This window comes from Pogona vitticeps, chromosome 1 (genome assembly GCF_051106095.1).
Source record: "Pogona vitticeps strain Pit_001003342236 chromosome 1, PviZW2.1, whole genome shotgun sequence".
Classification (NCBI taxonomy): domain Eukaryota; kingdom Metazoa; phylum Chordata; class Lepidosauria; order Squamata; family Agamidae; genus Pogona; species Pogona vitticeps.
Genome location: NC_135783.1, coordinates 211,107,030 through 211,127,045, shown reverse-complemented (window position 1 = coordinate 211,127,045; position 20,016 = coordinate 211,107,030). Strand labels below are relative to the sequence as shown.

At 39.1% G+C, this 20,016-nt stretch overlaps 1 protein-coding gene across 9 annotated transcripts in view; it reads left to right on the top strand.

Moving 5' to 3' along the window:
• Positions 1-20,016, top strand: part of TANC1 (tetratricopeptide repeat, ankyrin repeat and coiled-coil containing 1) — a 183,717-nt gene that overhangs the window by 66,660 nt on the left and 97,041 nt on the right. For 7 of the 9 annotated variants that reach the window (XM_072982655.2, XM_072982627.2, XM_072982661.2 and 4 more), the window contains exon 2: positions 6,450-6,529. The exons of the other annotated variants lie outside the window; for them this stretch is intronic. In XM_072982655.2, coding sequence (XP_072838756.2) covers positions 6,450-6,529 — 80 coding nt within the window. The remainder of the gene's footprint in view (positions 1-6,449; positions 6,530-20,016) is intronic. 9 annotated transcript variants of the gene reach the window in all.

The window sequence follows — 20,016 nt, the reverse complement described above, 5'->3', positions numbered from 1 at the left end:
GTACTTGCACGATTAGCAAGGCGTTTGCTGCTGCTGTGGTGTGGCAATTGCCGCTGGTTTAGATAGTTTTACAAGGAGGTTGTAAACATTCAGGAGTAATAGATGTATCAATTGCTGTTAGGTAATAGCAACTATTATAGAGACATACTGGAGTTGCGGGTTAAACCGCAGAAGCCTCTGTGCTGTAAGGTCAGAAGACCAGCAGTTGTAAGATCGAATCCACGTGACGGAGTGAGCTCCCGTCACTTGTCCCAGCTCCTGCCAACCTAGCAGTTCGAAAGCATGCAAATGCTAGTAGATAAATAGGTACCACCTCGGTGGGGCATTCCGTGGTCTAGTCGTGCTGGCCACGTGACCACGGAAACTGTCTTCGGACAAATGCTGGCTCTGTGGCTTGGAAATGGATGAGTACCGCACCTTAGAGTCGGACACGACTGGGCTAAATGTCAAGGGAAACCTTTACCTAATACCAGCTAGTGGTGTCCAAGATGTTTAATTTCATGCTTGCCTTGAGAAAAACAACTGTCTGGACACTATTGGAAGCAGTATGTTGTAATAATTGGGCCCTTTGATCAACATGTAAACATTAGTAATGGCCTTGTATTCTAAGTACTAGATTTGTACCTAGGTTTTGCTTTGGAAAGCTCAGAGTAGCTTACATATGTGTCCCTGTCAGTTGTTCTTCTAGGCAACATACTGGATGAGATCCACTTAGCTTCACCAGACTTTTTCAGTGAAAAATCTTGTGCTTAATATCCTCCCATATGGCATTCCCTGCTATTTCTGCTATGTCCTTCATTTTCACGCCCATCTCCTTTGCATTCTAAACCTTTAGGACCAGAATCATAGCCTATTTAGTTTCTGAGCCATGTTTAATATAGGCAGGTGCCTGGGACGTCCACCTATTGTGATTGATGGGGAAAGGTGGACTTTGTTACTTGACTGGGAAGTCCGGTGTAACCATGACCCCATTGTATGTGTGCTCCCATCTTCACTCCTCATTTTGCGTTTACTATTCAGTCAGATGTTGCATATGGTTGCAATGCTTCAGCAGCTGACTTTTATGAATCTGGGGCATGCAACTAAGGATATCACAATGGGGCAGGTACCTTGAAATGAAAATGGGTAGTAGTAAAGATGAAAAATAGCATTGCAGCAGGCAAATGTTTGAAGAGTTTGACCGTTTTTGCTGGAAAGGATGGATAGTGAAACATAGAGGAGAAAAAGAGCATATGTTACATCCAGTTTTAAATGTTCCAAGGACTGATAAATACATTTGGACTTCCAGATTTAACTTTCATGTAATATCCTATAAGGAAGTAAAAAAAAAAATCATTCTTTCAAAATCAAAATATTTCATATGATGTATAGTATGAAAATGTGGTGGCTCTTAGAGAATCATTTTAAAACAAGGTCTCCATATGTATATGTCTCCCCATAAACCTGCTTTTCTTTATTTGGACATCTTTCCCCCAAGAGCTTTGTTTTAAGCTGTTGCCTGCTGCTTCAAAGTCACCTTCTAGATGTGCACACTGCACAGAATACAAATTAATTATTTACAACATGTCCAGATCTCACAGTAGATCAGTTAATATTTTCATGCTAAACTATAAATCAGTGCCCCACTTAGTTCCAAAATATTCTCACTATAGAAGTTAATTATTATCAGATTTTTTTTCTACCAATAAAACATATCCATCATGCCTTTAATTTAAGGTCTCAGGTGAATTAATAGGAGAGGAAAGAATAGAAAATAATACTCTTGAGTACACATTGTAAAGATCAGTTGGTATAGTACATAATGGCTGGAAACCACTTGGGTAACTATGCTGGCTTAAATAGCAATTGTATCATCAGCCCATGACATTCATATTTAATTTAATTTAATACTTCCTATCTCCTCCCCATGCACCCTGGTTACCAAGCTCCCCAAAGGATCACCGTTGGTGGTCTTGATCCTGCTGCCAGTGATTCCGTGGTGATTTTCAGATACGAAAGACACACTCCTCCCTCTCCTGTGGCTCTCAAATGCTTCCCCAGGTCATAAGAGTTCCCTAGGAGCTGTGGTGGTGGTTAGCTTTACATTAAATTAAATTAAATTAAAGATTAATGCTGCAGGCTATGACATCATTGGCATTTACGCCTACGAATTTACACCAACAAGGTTCCAGGCAGTACATTATTGCATATCCAGTTGGTATCCTCCTTCTTGTTCTGTTTTCCCGACAAGAGGACATGCCCACGGGCAGAGTGTAAAACATTCCGCAACTTTCTGGATACAGTAGTGGAACATCTATTGTTCATTAAGTGCCTGTATTGCTTCACACACTTCGGCACATCCTAGCTTTCTATCAATGACTTCAGAAACTACAGCCAGAATTGTCTGTGTTTGTGTAAGTGTGAGCAAGGAGTCACCAGTGTGCCGTCCTCCAAGGCACCCGCCCTTGAGGATGACCGCGGATGCATAGAGGGGGTGTTGGTGGAAATAGAGCAAGAGAAGATAGAGAGGAAGGAGGCGTTAGAAGTCAGCTTGGCCGATGACAAGGGGGAGGAGCAAGACTTGATTGTTTGGGAGGAGGTGTTAAAAGAGGGGGAAAGCGCCCACATTTTTACAATGACGGATGAGCTAAGATGGGAGAGGAAGGTTAAGGCAGTACAAACAGAGAAAGAGTGGGAACAGGAGGAGGTATCAGGATTGCTGAAGGAGTTCCCTAACCTCCGGAGAGGAGGAAGCTTGCTACCTGATCCAGCGGGCATTGGCGTGGTGAAAGAAGATCTTGAACCTGTGGAATGGATTGTGGTCGTTTACCAGTGTGGGGAGAGGAGAGTGATTCGTCCCAGTCCCTGTTTACTCCAGCAGCTGCGCGAGGCGGACTGGGTGAGGTACACCTGCTGTGGCACGATTTGCGCAGTAAGGAGCACCCCCATTGAGACCCATGACGGATCGAGAGCGGTTTGGACCAGCCCCGATGTGAGGAGTGATTTAGTAACTCCAGATGTGAGGGTCCATAGCTACAAGATCCTGCCTGAGTTTAGTTTGATTGATCCTTTTGAAGCTGTTGAGTTAGAGGTGTTAAAGAATAAAAGAGACTCTGTTAAAGTTTTAAACCAGCCTCTGTCTCTCATTCCCGTGCAAACTTGGGGATCGCCCATGGCAGAGGAAGAACCCGATCACAGTAAGTTATGTGTAGAGATGGGGGTATTTGTATATGAATACAAATACCTCTTCATAGGTGGACATAACGTCCACTCACCTGTCCACTGCTGCTGCTGCTGACTTTGCGCTCCTTTCCAGTTGCTCCGGAGCTTGCGGTTGACTAGCCACTCCTGGCAAAAGGAAGGAAGACGAGCCTCCCTCCCAGGTCTAAGAATGGCTAGTTGACGGCGAGCTCTGGAGCAATTGGAAGGGAGCGTGGAGCTGGCAGCGGCAGCAGATGGGTGAGTTGACGGGGCTGGACTCTTGTTATGTCCACCTCTGCGGGGTGGACACAACAACCTACCATGGTTAATTGTGGCTAATTGAAGAGAGGCTGTCTCGATAATGTGCCTGGTTATGTGTCTGATTATGCAACCATATATGTCCTGGATCTGGTCATTTACCTGCAGCAAAGTATGCAAACCTTATGCAAACACCTGTAAGAGTCGGGCCAATATCTCTATCTCTATCTGTATCTTTATCTCTATGCAAAAAGGCAGGTAACCTCTTGTTGCTTGTTTTTCTCCCCTTTGGTTCATGATCTGAGAGTCTTCATAAGGAGACCAAACCTTCATAGAGCTTTTCAGTGCAGTGTATAATGTATTGGAAGTATTTGTGGAATGCGACTCAGTGGTTTTACAATGCTAATTGCATACTGTTACCCTGTTCCTATCTTTTTTTAAAACATTGTGTACTAATTTGGTATGGTTTATATATTTGCTGAAACAACTGAATTGGAAATAAGAACATTGGCAAGATCAGCAGGAGAAATGTTTACCAGAGAGTTGTTTGCAGTGAGTGCATTATTTACAATTCTGAGGTCATCAGAAGAGCTATTTTCCACAAATCTCCACCCTAATTTATTTTTGGATAGTTAGAGGTTTGTTGTACTTCCTTTGCACTTCCTGGCGCAGCACTAAATCATTGGAGATGTGTTGTGCAATAGTTTTGCACAGTCATTGTTTCAGTCGTCCCATCTACAGTTCTGATCTCCAGCTTCCCATTTGAAAGAATGGGCCTGGGAGAGAAAAAGTCCACCTGTTACTGGAAAAAGCTGTGGTAGTGGCTGCCTGCCCAAATCTATGAGAAATAGAAGTCTTCAATAGCAAATCCATGGCACTGAATGAACACAGTCTAAGATCATTCTGTGCAATGTAAATACAAACCTTGTTACACTGTCAAACATGACAGTAAAGACTGCGTAGCATATACTGTATATATATATGAGTGATGCTTAATCCTGAGGTCCTTTAAAACTGGATATATGCTCAGACTATTGAATGTATTAAATTCAGATGACAGATGTGGAAAATGCAACAATTGGCTTAAAATACTGGCTCCTAAAAACAGCTTTGGGTTTCTCCACTAAAATGAGAATCATGCTGTGTAAAATGTTGTTTGGAAACATGGAAAAGAGAACAATGGAGGTTAAGAATGCTGTGTTTGCAAGAGGAAGTGGTAACAATGGAGGCTCCTAGTCATTCTGGCTGGAATGTGAGATGTAAATCACAGCTGTCTCGTGATCATACAGTAAATGCACAGCTGTGGAACTCTGAAAACATCAAAGAAGCCTGCTGCTGTTTGGGGGAGAGAACATATGCACTGCAGTAAATGGAACAATTTGATGCTCTTTTATCATTAAGTTCTTAATATATCTTATATATACTTTGTAAATGTATGAACTGTGGGGGCGAGCAGTGTTCTAATTACAGAAATATAATATTTCCAAAGAGCCATCATACATTTTTAAAAATTGATCCTGTTCTGTTGTACAAAAATCAGGATCTTAATCTTTTAAATATTTTATAAGCTGCCTTGAGACCCTTTATTGAGAGAAAGGTGGGATATAAATAGAATGTATTAATGAATTAATGATTATTAAGAGATTTGTACGAAGAGTCTGGCTTGGCCAAATAATACGTTTTGTGCCTGTTTCATTCCGAAAGCATATATGCTTTCTTGCACCTTCAGTTTACTGTGTTTTCTGGAGAACACATGGTGAAGAGTACTGTGGAAAACAACAAATTTTACCTTACCCCAAATAAAAAATATAACAGTTTGATTCCATTCCATAATAAGGGCTTTTTCTTTTTGAAATATTACTATATTAGACATTATTTCCATGCTGATGTGCTTTTCCTTCATTCAGAGAGAAATTAACAACCAAAACAAATTAAGACTCCCATGTGCCTACCTGCCTAAGCGTAGAAATCTTCTGGAGAGGCCAGTCTTTCTGTCTTACCATTGTGTGCAGTATATTATGCGGAGATACGGTGACTGCTCTGGCGCTCTGGGGAATGCCTTCTACTGTGAGGTCTGGTTGGCATCAACTTTGGCCTCCTTTCAGTGCCAAGTTAAAACCTGTTTTCTTCCAAACTTTTGGAGCCTAGGGATTATGGCATGACGGGGAGTTTAGATAAAGTACACATGATTTTAAAGCTGTTCTAAAATTGTTTTGGTGCCTGTGCATTACCTTCAGGTGTTTTAAATATAGGAGGGGGCATGGATATCGAAATAAGTGAATGAATAACTTTAAAAGGAACCAAATAGCCATACCAATTTAAAAATTTGCCAGTCCCATGTGAGCTTTTCATTTGAATGGTGGCATTTACATGACAGCTTTGATAAGACCATGGAATAAAATACTCTTTGGGAAGAGAAGAAAATGTTCCAGGACAGATTTTAAAATAATCTATTGTATCTATGGAAGCATATCAATGTGTTTTAAATGACCTACTTACCTAGCACAGGGTCCGTTTTAGAATTATTTTTAGAAAGGATTTTTAAAACACATGGAGTCATTTTTCTCTTAGGTAGTCTGCTGTCTCACCCAGACTTCCTTCAATTTATGGTAGATGTTGTGGTGGTATAGCTTATTTCCGCCCTCCTGATGAACTCTGGTGAAAAACCAGACATGCTTGTGCCAGAGTGTCTAATGGTAACTTATCCAGGTTTAGCCTTGTAACCTTAATTATATGTGGAATGTAGAGAATGTTGTGTGCTGTTTTTCTTTATAACAAGATAGTAAACCTGTAGTCACTTGCTTCTAGTATTAAAACATTCCTCGTAGCTTCAGTATTTGGTTTAATTAATATAACATGGCTCTGTAAAATAAAAGAAAACCCTCAACATGTTTTGAATTAATATCTTATTATACATGTTTATTTTGCATGTGGTGGACAAAAAAAAAAAATCACATATAGAGGTATTGTCTCTGTGCTCCGTCACAAGTATTTCTCTGCTTTTGTTCCAGGGAAGACAGCAGTGTTAAAATGTTAAAAGCTGTTTTGAAGAAAAGCAGAGATGGTGGAAAGGCAAGCAAGCAAGAATCTGGTAGGTATATTATTTAGATCAGCTTTTGATCCAATAGTCCTCAAGGCAGCATCCAGTCAACGTTAATAAAGCCAGAACAGGCTAAGTCTCCCCTTTGTCATTAGGATCCCCTTGTGGAGGAGGGATGCCACATAAAAGGGACACTTGACATTGACTCCTCCCCTCAGAAACTTCATCCCAGTTTCTCGAGGCAGTCACTTTACAAAATAATTCAGGGATTAATCCCATTGGAAATTAATTTGCTCTGAACATAGGAACTTATTTCCACTTGACTTATAGATTGATCAGACCAAACAGAGAGTCATTATTTTGTCTTTCCCCAACATCCCCACCACTGAATGTTCAATAGTATATAAAAAGCCTTTGGGGCAGCTCTATTTCTTTTGCAGGTGTGATTACAGAAATGGGATGTGAACTATGAACATGCTCCTCCTCTAAGGTGTTTGGCTACTCTAGGCAGGGTCAGTAGTAAAACACGTTACTCAACCTTTTCCTTTGTTAACCTTTTCCTTCCAGCTCTCGTGAACAAAAATCATTTCCTGCTGTGTTTGCTAACACATTTTTTTTAAAAAAAGTATGTTTAACTTTTTTTAATGAGCAGTTGTTGCTGTTATAATGTGAGTTCATAGAACAGAAACAGGGTAAGTGGATCTTACCTGTTGTTGAAGCAGACATTAAGAGGAAGTTAAGTGGGTGTTTGTGGTGGTGGGCTTTTAGATCAAATTGTGATGGCACCTGTTGGTACAGTTTTCTAAGATTATACATGGCTCACTAGATGTAAGGTAGTAAAAGTGCCCCAATACTTTAAAAAAATGTCAGTAGAGTTTCTGTGGAGCAATGCAATGGGTGGAAAGAAAGAACTTACCAAGAGAAGAACGAAATTTGTTTCCAGGTAGAGTGAGCAGGTTCTGAAAAATCTGTGGAAGTGCCAGCAGGAAATTCTTAGGTATGTGAGCTGTTACATTTTCTGGTTGGCCTTCATTTGTGTTTATGTAGTATAATGGGCAGTGTTGCAGTGACACAATAAACTAGAATTCCACTGGGATATCGAATTTAGTTGCAGTAAGAGATCGTAATTAATGGAAAGCAGGATTCGCAAGTCATCTTATATTGTTCTTCATTGGCTCTAAGTGAATTATTAGTTGATTGATGTGGCTTCAGTGTACAAACAAGACAGCTTTGCAGTAAACAGACTGGTTTTGCAGTGTGTCCAAACCTGGCCATTGGTCTCATCTGCTTGTAATACTATGTATATTGCTAATAATTTTACTGTGGACAAGTTGTATAGTAGTATATATGGCCTCTTCACTACTTCTTGGCTCAGTCCACTGTAAGAAGTGGTTAAACAACTTAAATTATTTATTTAATGTTTCTTTCAACTCAAGGCTTACTTTACCACTTCCAGTGTAAGATTGGTAAATCAAAAACAACCCCTGGTTTACTATTCTGGCTTTTAAGAGGCATTATAAACCAGGAGCCCTAGCCTAGACCTCATATGCAACAAGTGGTCCTTGTTTTATTTATACTAGTGAAAGCAGCCAGGATGAAGCCAACAGGCATCAATGCATTGCTTGTTCAATTAAGAGAAGGTTTCTGTGGAATCCTGACTTAGTGAACAATTCTAACTTGCCAATATGGCTGAGGGCTTTGCTGACATTAAGCCAGCTGAAGCTGTGTTCAATCCAAAGATCTGGCGTAGGGGCTGCAAGTCTGGGCTATGAGGGGATTGGATACAGTGTTACTCCTCTCCTCCCTTTCTCTGCCTCTTTTTTTTTGTGTGGCTCTTCTGCCAGCTGATCTCAGCAGCAGAGCAGTTGTGCTGGCAGATCTGAGATCAGTCAGGACAAGGGCAGCTGTGATGACAAGAGTAGTTTGCTGGCATAAGAGGCTTCTGCTCACTCCAAAACTACTGCAGCTGGCATATATTCAAATCGGGTTGGTATATGATTTAGAGTTATGTCTGACCTTTTGATCAAACAGTTTTCAAGGCAGCTTCCAATGAATGTTAATAAAGCATGAACAGGCTAGTGTGTCCTTTGTCTCTTTGTCTGAATTTTGATTTAAAGCACAGATATTCTTTGCTTCTCACAAAATTCAAGTACTCGAATGTGGTTGAAAACTAAGCCAATAATTTATGGTAGTTCCATTAGTCCTACTAATGTTTTTGATAAGTTCTTAAATTGCAGAATCACAAAATGGATTTTGACATCTTAATGCCAAGTAGGCAAATCCACTTGGCATGGGAGGTTCAGATCTATTAGTTTTAAATGGTGAGCTTGTGCCCAAATCTTTGTAAGTTATGGTTTCACATTCTTTTTCATACATTTCTGAACAGAAGTTGCTTTGTTTCCCACCAGATATGTAGGTCTGTTTCTGATTAATTCCAAGCTGCTGTGCCTGTTATTTGCAAGTTTTAATTATTATAAAGTAATTATATTATTTTCACTGAGCAGTATGTATATGGTGTGCTATTACAGTTTATAGATTTTTTAAAAAAAATGGCTCTGGAGAGATTTATGAATAGCAAAACTAGTGTTCCCAATTTCAATTACTCATAGACATCCATTATTTCAAAAAGGCTTAGGTGTTTATAGTGTGGGAGAACATTGTTCTGTCTTTCGCTTAGCGCATGGATTATGTAATAACAGATGGGTAAGAAGACAGATTTTTTTTAGGTGAACTAAACACATTTATAGTGAATGAGTAAAATCTGTATGATATTTTCAAATATATGGAATTTGACAAGGAAGCTCATGTTGATACCTTTAACTGTGAATTTTAGGATCTGTGCCTTAGCATCCAGAAAGTCTCTGCAAAAAGTATTTCAGAGACTGAAAAGTCTGAGGCAAAGTTAGGTAGCTCTGCACCACTCTCAGGTGCAGATCATTAAAGAAAATTGGAGTTAAACCCAGTGGATCATTTGGAACATTCGCCTGGTGCCTCCTCCCTGCAAGTTATTTTTAGTTGCTTGAAGAGAGAGAAATGTCAGGCTGAGAATGATGAAGTGAAGGTGTAAACCTGACCAGTATTGTCTTTGCTTTGTAGAAATTTGTTGTCTCTCTGTTGGAAAAAAAAACAAGACGAACCAGTATATCCAACAAATCTGATGGTAGAGAAATTGTGGTCTCAGAATGTAAGAAAATACATTTTATTTTAATTTAAAATGGCCTGATTTTAAATTGTAATATGTAAAGTGTAATATATTTCCTTACATCCTAAGACTGCAGTTATTCCTACACAATCAGATATCTCTCTGTTGGGAGTTTTAAAATTAATGTGGTTTATATCAGTGCTTTTTCATAGGCCCTATAGGAGAGCCTATGAATATTTCTAGAGGGGCGATGCTGGTTTGGAAGAGGATTTCCATTTCTGGTCTAAACACTGCTTTTTTCTTACAAGGATTAAGCTGTAAATAGATAGCTATGCACATTTGCAACATAATCAACTGTGGGCAGATTTGCTGGTGTTACTTAGGTATCTTGTTAATACATATGCATGAGAGGTGATAACTTTATTAGATCCTCAAAATATCAAAACAACTTGGGAGCTTTCATGGGCCATGTGCACTTTCTCCGGCCATGCACCAATATTGCAGAAACATTATAAATGAGACTCCTAAAAATGTATGGCTGAAGTCTGCCAGGTATGCTTCTTCAAATGAGTTTAAACACAAGTTACAAGTGGCTGTTTGTGGGTGGATGTGGTTTCAGACTTCATCCTGGTAACATTTGGCTGGTAACAAGGAGCCGCTGGATAATCTACGAATACCCTTCCCTCCACACTCATAGCCCTCATGTGATGGAGGGCCCTGCTTGGTTGGTGGGGGGTGATTGCGGAAAGGGCAATACAGAAAAGTGGCAATCTCCATAGGCAAGCTGTGTTCAGAATTTGTCTACCCACAGGGCAAAATATGCCATTTGAAGCCAAATTAAATAGTGTTAAAACCGGTGACCGTATCCATCTCTCCTCCTCTTCCACCACTTTCTAAAGTAGTTTTGCCTCTTTGAAGAAATAGTGTTTATGTGCGTGTGTGCATGGTTGAAAGGCAACCGATTAAGCATGTGAACGAGAAAAAGTTCATTTAGAAATTCAGGAGCTGAAATGGTAAGCATCCCACTTGAAGTACGTTGGGAGGTGGAAGACTGAGGGCCTCAAAGCATTTGATTCATCAGTTTGTTTAACAAAAACTGTGGGAGAAAATTGGATTTGTGCCGTGGCTGAAGAAGGTTCTGAGGTTCCCTCAAATAGGAAAGCAAGATGCTTTTAATGGAATTGGGGATCAAAATATCAGTCCATTACCGAAGCATTTACTCTAGGTGTTTACAGCCTGAAGGCTCCTTGTGCTGGGACATAAAAGGCACTGTTGAGCTATTCACATTAACTCCTTAAATGGGTTCTGTGTTGAGGGTTTAAAAAAGAGTATAGATGGAGTGGTAGAAGAACAGAAATAAGTTAGAAGTCTCTGCCATCTCCCAGTTGTTGTTGTCATTAGGGTACCAGTAGAAGACATAATTATCTGGACCTCCCGTGGAATTCTGTGCCATAACTTGGTTGGGAACACACAGAGGATAAAGCTTAACCAGTGCTATAATAATGCAGGTGACCTCCTTCTTCTGCAAGTGTTGTCCTTACACAAATGGAGATCTTTGTGGTGAATGATTGGCTTTCTCAAAAGGATTATGGATAACTCCTTGTGCAGGCTCTGTCAAGGTGAAACTGCTCAGGCAACATCTGTTGTGCAAATAATTCCCCACCCCCCAGTAGCTTTCTTTGAGCAGCAAACAGAACAAAGAGCATCTTTTTGTGGGTTAAAAATACATGTTTATGGATGTCATTTAGTGTTACTCTCTTTTAAACATTCTTGTTGATTTGTTTAAGAAATTTCAGGAAGGATATTTCATAATTGTTTGGCTAGGACTACTCTACTGGATGTTTTGTCTTCCTTCCATTAAGATGTTTATGTTTAATGGATCTCTTAACTAGGAGAGTAAAGCTTCTTCCTTAGGGGTGATACAACCCAGTGAATGTGTATGGATATTTCTGTTTTCCCTGTTTTTCGTAGTTTATTGTTCATAATTATGTAGTTTGGAAATATGTGGTATTATGTACGTTTCAACTGAATGGATAAATTTCACACTACTTAATACGCTCATATTTGTGTGCCACAGGACTTCCAGCTGCTTTTAAGGACATTTCTTCCTAAAGCTGGTGAAACAAAGTACTCATAGCTGAGCTGTGGTTTGATGAGTCTCCTAGTTCCACTTTCCTTCCATTTCAGAACTATTGTTAATAACAAATTTTACTCCACAGATTTCATGAGTAGAGTTAATTTCTATTAACTAGATACAGTAGTTGTTATGCCCAAATATCATGTTGCTTATTAGGTTACACAAGACCTCTATGTTCACTGTTTTTCTTCAGCATGTTTAATACTCTTGTGTAGATTCTTATCACGGTAGCTATAAGTAAAGAAAATAATACAGGCTGGACATTGTGTGTATTATTCTAGTTTGGATTCCTGCTTTGAAGATTAGGAGGAATTAAATCCTAGAATCTCACTGAAATTCCAAGTTATGCATTCCTGAAAATTCACTTATGTCCTTCTGGTTTGAAATACATATCTAGATCTTATGGATATTAGTAGATTTGAAGCTGTTTTTGTTTGATTTTCGTGTTAAAGACAGTGTAGGGTTGTTTTTTCATTTACTTACTATTTTTTAGTTAGAGGATTAAATGAGGAATCATAGTTCTACTTTCAGGCTTCCTGAGTCCTGTAGGATTGCAGTATCACTACACTTCCACTCTTTAAAAGATGTTAATCTGTTTAATCCTTTAAATTGCATTCTATAGCCCATTGAGAAGTCAGTTACACTTTCAAGACAAAAACACTGTTCCCTTTCTTTAAAGCTGTTACTGGTAGTTGATTGTGCATTGGAGTTCTTGGTATTTAAGTACTAGCAGTGAGATTTTGTAAAGTGCAGAAAGCCAAAAGTTAACTGAACCATATTATTTGTTGTTGTGATGCTTTTGAATTGTGGTGCTGGAGGAGGCTCTTGATAGTCCCCTGGACTGCAAGGAGAACAAGCCTATCCATTCTAAAGGAAATCAACCCTGAGTGCTCACTGGAAGGACAGATCTTGAAGCTGAGGAGCCAATACTTTGGTCATCTCATGAGAAGAGAAGAGTCCCTGGAAAAGACCCTGATGTTGGGGAAAGTGTGAAGGCGAGAGGAGAAGGGGACGACAGAGGATGTGATGGTTGGACAGAGTCACCGAAGCTACCAAAATGAATTTGACCAAACTCTGGGAGGCAGTGGAAGGCAGGAGGGCCTGGCGTGCTCTGGTCCATGGGGTCACGAAGAGTCGGACATGACTAAACGACTAAACAACACAACAACAATGTGTAGTCAAGTTGCTTTAGACTCATGGTGACATTATGAATGGGCTATCTCCAGAATGTCCTATCCTCAACAGCCCTGCTCAGCTCCTGCAGATTCAAGCTTGTGGTTTCCTTTAGGGAGTCAGCCCATCTTTGATCTGGTCTTCATCTTTTCTTGCTGCCTTTCACCTTTCCCAGCATTATTCTTTTTTCTCCAGAGAATCGTACTTTCTCATGGTGTGTCCAAAGTAGGACAACCTCAGTTTCAACATGTTTGCTGCCAGCGATAGTTAAGCTTAATTTGATCTGGTATCCATTTGTTCATCTTTCTGACAGTCCAGGGTATCCGGAAAGCTCTCCTCCAGCATCACATTTCAAATAAATAAATTTTTACCTGTCACCTTTCTTCACTGTCCAGCTTTCACACCCCTACATGGTGATGGTCAGAAATACCAGAGTATAGATGATCTTGGTTTTGGTCGTACAATGACCACTTGATAATCTTTTCTAGTTCCTTCATTGCTGCCCTTCCTAGTTTCAAACTTCTTCTGACTTCTTGGCTGTAGTCTCTATTGATGCATAGCAAGGTATACAAAATCTGTTAACTATTTCATTTTTTCACTGTAAATGTTAAAGTTATGTTCTTCTGCAGTCATGATTTTTGTCTACTTTGTGTTAAAGTGCAGTCCTACTTTGGCACTTTCATTCTCCTTAACAGTCATTTCAGATCATTGCTGCTTTCTGCCAGTAAGATGGTGTCATCTGCATATCATAAATTATTGATGTTTCTTCCACCAGTTTTTTAAAAATATATTTATGTATAATTTATATTGGTGGAACTGCAAACGTCCGATGCTGCAGAACTGGCTTCCTCCCCCCCTTTCAGTCAATGATTCTTGAATGGAGTATTGTAGTATGAACTTATTTGGAAATTAGTACAAATAATGATTTTTTTTTTATTCTGTTAGTCTCTGTCCATCTATATTACCAGCTCATAATCACATTGCTGAGCAGTATGATTATGTTTTTAATTGTTATCACTTAAAAGTGTAAAAGTCTAGAAATTTTTGTATTAAATCATAATTTTAATTTGAATTGTTTTTTAGTTTCAGTTAGCTTATTTTATGACGCTCAGACGATTGATCATTTGAACGATGTTTAGTTAACATGAAGGCAACCTATGATGCACAAATAAGATTCCATATATACAACCAAGATATGCTGGAAGGCTCAGTCATCTTTCTGTGGTTTCCTCCCTATGTAGATTGCAGAGTTTTTATTACTGCATGACATAATTTCCACCATAGTAGAAAGCTTATGACTCATATGTAACTTATGGTGATTTATGGTGAGCCTGTGAATGCGAGATCCCAATATGTCCTATGCCCAACAGCCTTGCCCAGCTCATATAAATTCAAGCCTGATGCTTTCTTTAGGGAGTCAATCCATTTTGTACTTGATATTTCTCTTTTTCTGCTGCCTTCAACCTTTCCCAGCATTATTGTCTTTTCCAGAGATTCTTTCCTTCTCACAATCTGCTCAAAGCAACACCTTGAACATCACTTCACTTGTATGGGAAATTAAAGCAATGGTCCTATAGTTAGAAATAGTTCTATCGCTACTCCATCTACCCTGGTGTTCCCAGGAGTCTGATGGATATTGTTTGGTGAGATTTTGCTTTATAGCCCCTAACTGCCTGTGCTGCATCTTGCTTCAGTGTTAGAGTCACTCCATTTCTTCGGAATGTGTCATTTCCAAGTAAAACACTTTGTAGTTGTCTGACTGAAGATGTCTAATTCCAGTCCAATTTAATTCACTGACACCAAGCAGTGCAGTATTTACATGTTCCATTTCTTGCATTACAGTTTCCCATTTACCTTGATTCATACTTCTCCTGTTCCATATTCTAACTCTATGTGCTATAACTCCCACTGTCAGCATGCACACTGACTGGGAATGGGGTGGCAGGAGACTGGTGAGGCTTAGTCTAATCAGTTGTTTTCACAACACCCTATTAAGAACTGACTCCTCTCCTTTCCCATTGTCCAAACATGTCCCCTATCTCCTAATCAGAAATTTCTTCATGGGATGTCAAAGGTGAGAAAGTGCTGCCCTCAGGCCCCAGTGCAGCCTCGTATGCACCCCCAGCATGCCTCTGCATCACAAAATGTTCCTAGAACATCTGGGGAATTATTTAAAAAAAATACCCTCCCCCATTCCCACATGGTTTTAGACCTCTTGTTTGAAGTGGTAAAAGATTGGCCAATCACTTTTTATGTTGAAAAAAAATATTTTGTAGCCCAAAATTATCCAGATGCCACCAAAAGTACATTAAAATCGGCAGAGTGTGCCCAGCATTAGGCACTAGCATTGTTTCTGAGGAGGTTTGAAGGGGAAGAGCAAAGATAGTGCCCATACCCTCAAAAGTTGCCTCCTGGCCCATTACCTTCCTAAGTATAGGAAGTGATTACTATACAGTATTTGCATATTTTATTCCAATTTAAAAGGAAACAGTCCTTGTAATGAACATGTGATGTGGAATAATTTAGTTCTGAGCTGGCTCACAGTGAAGAAATTGTAAAACATGTTGAAAAGGCACCTTTGTTTATTTAGACCTGGCAGCTGGGGCAGTTATGTCTGCTGACACTTCATTAATGTCTAAAAGAGTCATATAACTCAGACACTTTATTAATGCCTGAAAGGGTCGTATACCTCAGTGAACTATGGGAAGTAGACACTTCTCTATACAGCAAACTAACCATAGTTGCAGGTAAGTAAATGGTTCTTCTAAATAAGCCTACTGAATAATTTGGAGTGATCTCAAAGAGAAGCTACTTTTAACAACAACAATACATTAGTTAAAATACCTGTGGATTTTAAAACCAGACAGAAATGTTACATGTGGTTTTTAAAAAAGAAACTTGCATGCTTTTAAATGTTTTTGTCTTCCAGGCAAGTAAGTAAGAAGGTAGTGTGGCTATATGTAAATTGAAATTATTGACCTTGTTAAAAAATATCACAGTACATGTCACTGAGTCGGTTCTCGGACAGATGTATAAACACTGGCGCTTAGAAATGCTAAAGGTTGAATCTGGAACTAGCGTTCTGGACCTTGAATGCTTCCCAATTGATGGAATACACCCAGCAGTCCTCCTCATCCGCCTCCTCGCTCTCCTCCTTTAATCCCCAAACCACCATGGTTATACGTGTGGCCTCCAAGGCATCATCTGTGTCTGTGCCGCTGACTCCCCAGTTCACTCGCCAGCAGGGGATCGGAGCTGGTCCCACGGCACAATTCATTATTATTTATATAACAACCCCACCCTGCCACCCACCCAAACAAACAGACATCTTAGAACTGCAGAGGTGGAAGGGGACCCTATGGATAATTGAGTCCATCCCCTCTCGAGGGGGCATAGTGGGGAATCGAACTCTCAACCACTGAGCTATCCAGCAGTTCATATTGTAATATTATTTATGTTGCCTGCTTAGAATTTGAATATTTTTAAATTAGGCAAGGCAATGGTGATAATACAGAACAAGTGGAAATGTAAGGAAATACTAGCCTGCTGGAAAAGCTACCTGAGAATGTGCATAAGAGGGGACAAACCAGGCATTACCCTCCTAAATGACTCATTAGCAGTCATGTCCCTTTCTCCTCTTTTCTTAAAAGAATTAATAGTACAGGAATGGTTGGCCTTCACACCTAGTGAGGGCAAATTCAACACTTTCCTCTTCTGGGGTTGCCTGGATGTTTATTCTAAACTTGGAGCTTAATATTCCAATAATCGTGACTCCAGTGTTGTTCTTATCACTTCCTTGGATTGAAGACCAATGTAGGCCTTGTGTAGAAAGTAGAATTAATTAAATAACACAGATGTTTTCATTCTAAAGTCGGTTCTTTTCAAATTATTTTGTTTTGTTTTGTTGTTGTTTTTTTGTTTTTTTTTTGAGAATTTCCAATATTTAGCTGAGGTTACTTTCTTAACAATTTGCTTAAATGCTACTTGGCATTCAAATTGAAAAGAGCCTTTGCTTTCCAGCAAGTTGAGTAGATTCATAGGAACTCCCAGTAGAGAAAAGTATTGCAACAGACTCATAATCTAAGATACTCAAAAGAACATATGCATATGCCTTAACCCCTGTTATAATTGTCTTTTGGCAGCTCACATGGATACAGATATGTGGAAATGTTTGTCGCCGGAAATCCCCTGGCAAGTTGCCAGAGACAAAACTGGGCGTGGGCAACTGCATTTATATCAAAGGAACCAAAGTTGGGAAATCTACTCCTCATGCATTTCTCAGGCTTTATCCTCTACTTCTAAAAGCTCTAAGATATGTCAGTGCAATTATAATTATTATTTTGATTGATGGACTGATTGACTGCAGTGATCTGCCCTAAACACTGTGATGGCACAGGGCCAGCAAAATAAATAAATTAACACAACCTAAATAAAGAGTAAGCACCACTGAATAACTTAATAGGACTTAACTTCAAATAAAGATGCCTCAGGTTGCGAGCCAGTGCTTATCAAACTGTGGGTCTTTTTTATGGAAGAAGTGTATAGAGATTCAAATAAATACATGTGCTCTCTTAATATTTGCATAACAATTTTCAGTGAAGTTCAAGCTGCTCTGAATGCATTATTTGTTCCAGACTACAAGCCCATGAAATAAATTAGCATATCTATAAAAGTCTGGAGGTTGATAATAGTAGATTGCATGCAGTGAATTTGTGGTTACAGTGAAAGCACTCTGTCTTATGATTTCCACAAAAAGACATTTTACAAAGATACATTGTTCATATTTTAAGTTCATCTTTTAAATATGAATAATATTTACCTATAGGTGCCAGAACTGTTAGACATTTTAGCGATTTGTTGTTGTGTTGAGCCTGTCAAGTTGCTCCTGATTTACCATAACCATATGAATTAATACTTTCAGAAAGTTCCTATAATTAACTGCTGCACTCAGGTCGTGCAAACTAGAGGCTATGGCTTTCTTTGTTCAATTACAGTGGGGTCTCTACTTAAGAACGTCTCTACTTAAGAACAATCCAACTTAAGAACAGCTCCATTTGCTAAATTTTGCTTCTACTTGAGAACAGAAATCCAAGATAAGAACAGGAAAAAAAACCTTTCCTGCTCTTTTTTTAACCTTAGGTCATCTTAGGTTAAAAAAATTCTCCCCCTAGTGGTAGAGTATGTATTAACCAGCTTTGCATTAGTTCCTATGGGAACTAATGCTTCAATGTACGAACGCACCTCTACATAACAAAAAAACAGCCAGAACGGATTAATTGGTTTTCAGTCCATTCCTATGGGAAATTTTGCTTCAACTTAAGAACGTTTCAACTTAAGAACACCATTCCAAAACGGATTAAGTTCTTAAGCAGAGGTTCCACTGTAGTTTCTATGGACGGAAAAGAGCAGATACGGATTAAATGGTTTTCAATGCATTCCTATGGGAAATGCAGATTCAACATAAGAACTTTTCAACTTGAGAACCACCTTCCAATACGGATTAAGTTCTTAAGTAGAGACCCCACTGTAATCTGTCTCATATTAGTTATTGCTCTGGTTCCTTTTCCTTTTCTAGTGCCATCTCAACTATTGGAATTTCTCAATCCGTATAATATAAAAGTCTTTTTGCAAACTCTTGAGCATCACTTTGCCTTTTGGGAAGTTAATGATATAGGCCTATAGTATCTGCAGTCTTGGTGATTGGAATATATATTGAACATATCTTGTTTGTGCATCGTTGTTTTGTTACTTATTTGCCGCAAAATCTTGTTAGGATTGTGATAGAATCAGTCTCAGTAACGTGAAGCAGGTCTAGCACTGCCCCATCTGTACCTGATACATTTCTTCCTGATATACAGTATATTGCCTGATATATTGCTTTGAGAGCAGCTTTCTAAAATTGCAGGTTTTCCATCAAAAGATGTTCCTTTGAAGCAATCTCTCTACCTTGTATCTCCTTTTTAGACTTCTTAAGTATACAGTTTCCAAATACTTATTTTATCCAGCTTAGATAATGCATTCATTAATTTAACTTATATGCCACCCACACTGCCCAAAGGTCTCTGGGAGGCTATTTGCCTGTTGATCTTTTAGCATCCCTAATCTAGGTTTAAATTTCCTTTTGATTTGTTGGAATGTTTGTTTCTTTGTTGTCATTCTATTCTGTTTCTTTTCATTTTATTCTTTACAAATAATGTTGCATCAGTTATGCTTTATAATAATAATAATAATATCACCAGTAGGGGGACAATTTCATTACAGTGGTGCCCCACTTTACAATTGCCCCGCATTATGACAAATCCACTTTATGATGATCTTTGCGATCGCAAAACGATGGTCTAAATGCGGGAATTTCGCTTTGCGATGATCGGTTCCTTGCTTCGGGAACCGATTCTTCGTAAAACGATGTTTTTCTAACAGCTGATCGGCAGTTTCAAAATGGCCACTGGGTAATTAAAATGGCTCCCCGCTGTGTTTAGGGACGGATTCCTCACTATACAGGCAGCGAACATGGCCGCCGTATGGAGGAACTTCGCTGGATGGTGAGTTTTTATCCCATTGAAACGCATTCAACGAGTTTCAATGCGTTTCAATGGGGTTTTTATTTCACTTTATGATGTTTTCGCTTAACGACGATTTTCCTGGAATGGATTATCGTCATTAAGCGAGGCACCACTGTACTTAAAGATTCCTTCTTTTCCACTATTTATTTACATTTGAGCAATCTGTTCCATCCTTTGTTAGCCATGGGATGGGAGAAGGAAGTTTTTAATTATCACAAAACTTTCCCTGTCAGTGAAGTCATCCAATAGCAGAGAGACTTTCTCCTTCCATCTCATGGCTTTTACAGCTTCTTTGCAATGAAACACATTACTCATTAGAGATGGGGACAAATTTTTAAAATGTTGATTTGTTGTGATTCATGATTCGTCAATGTTAACAAATGGTTGACCAGACCAGATGGGCGACCAGACCAGATGGGCAGGATATAAATCAAATAAATGAAAAAACTAAAAATAATATTAACAGATCAATGAATATGAATTTACGACTATTCTCTGGTGAATTGACAAATAGATTCATCAA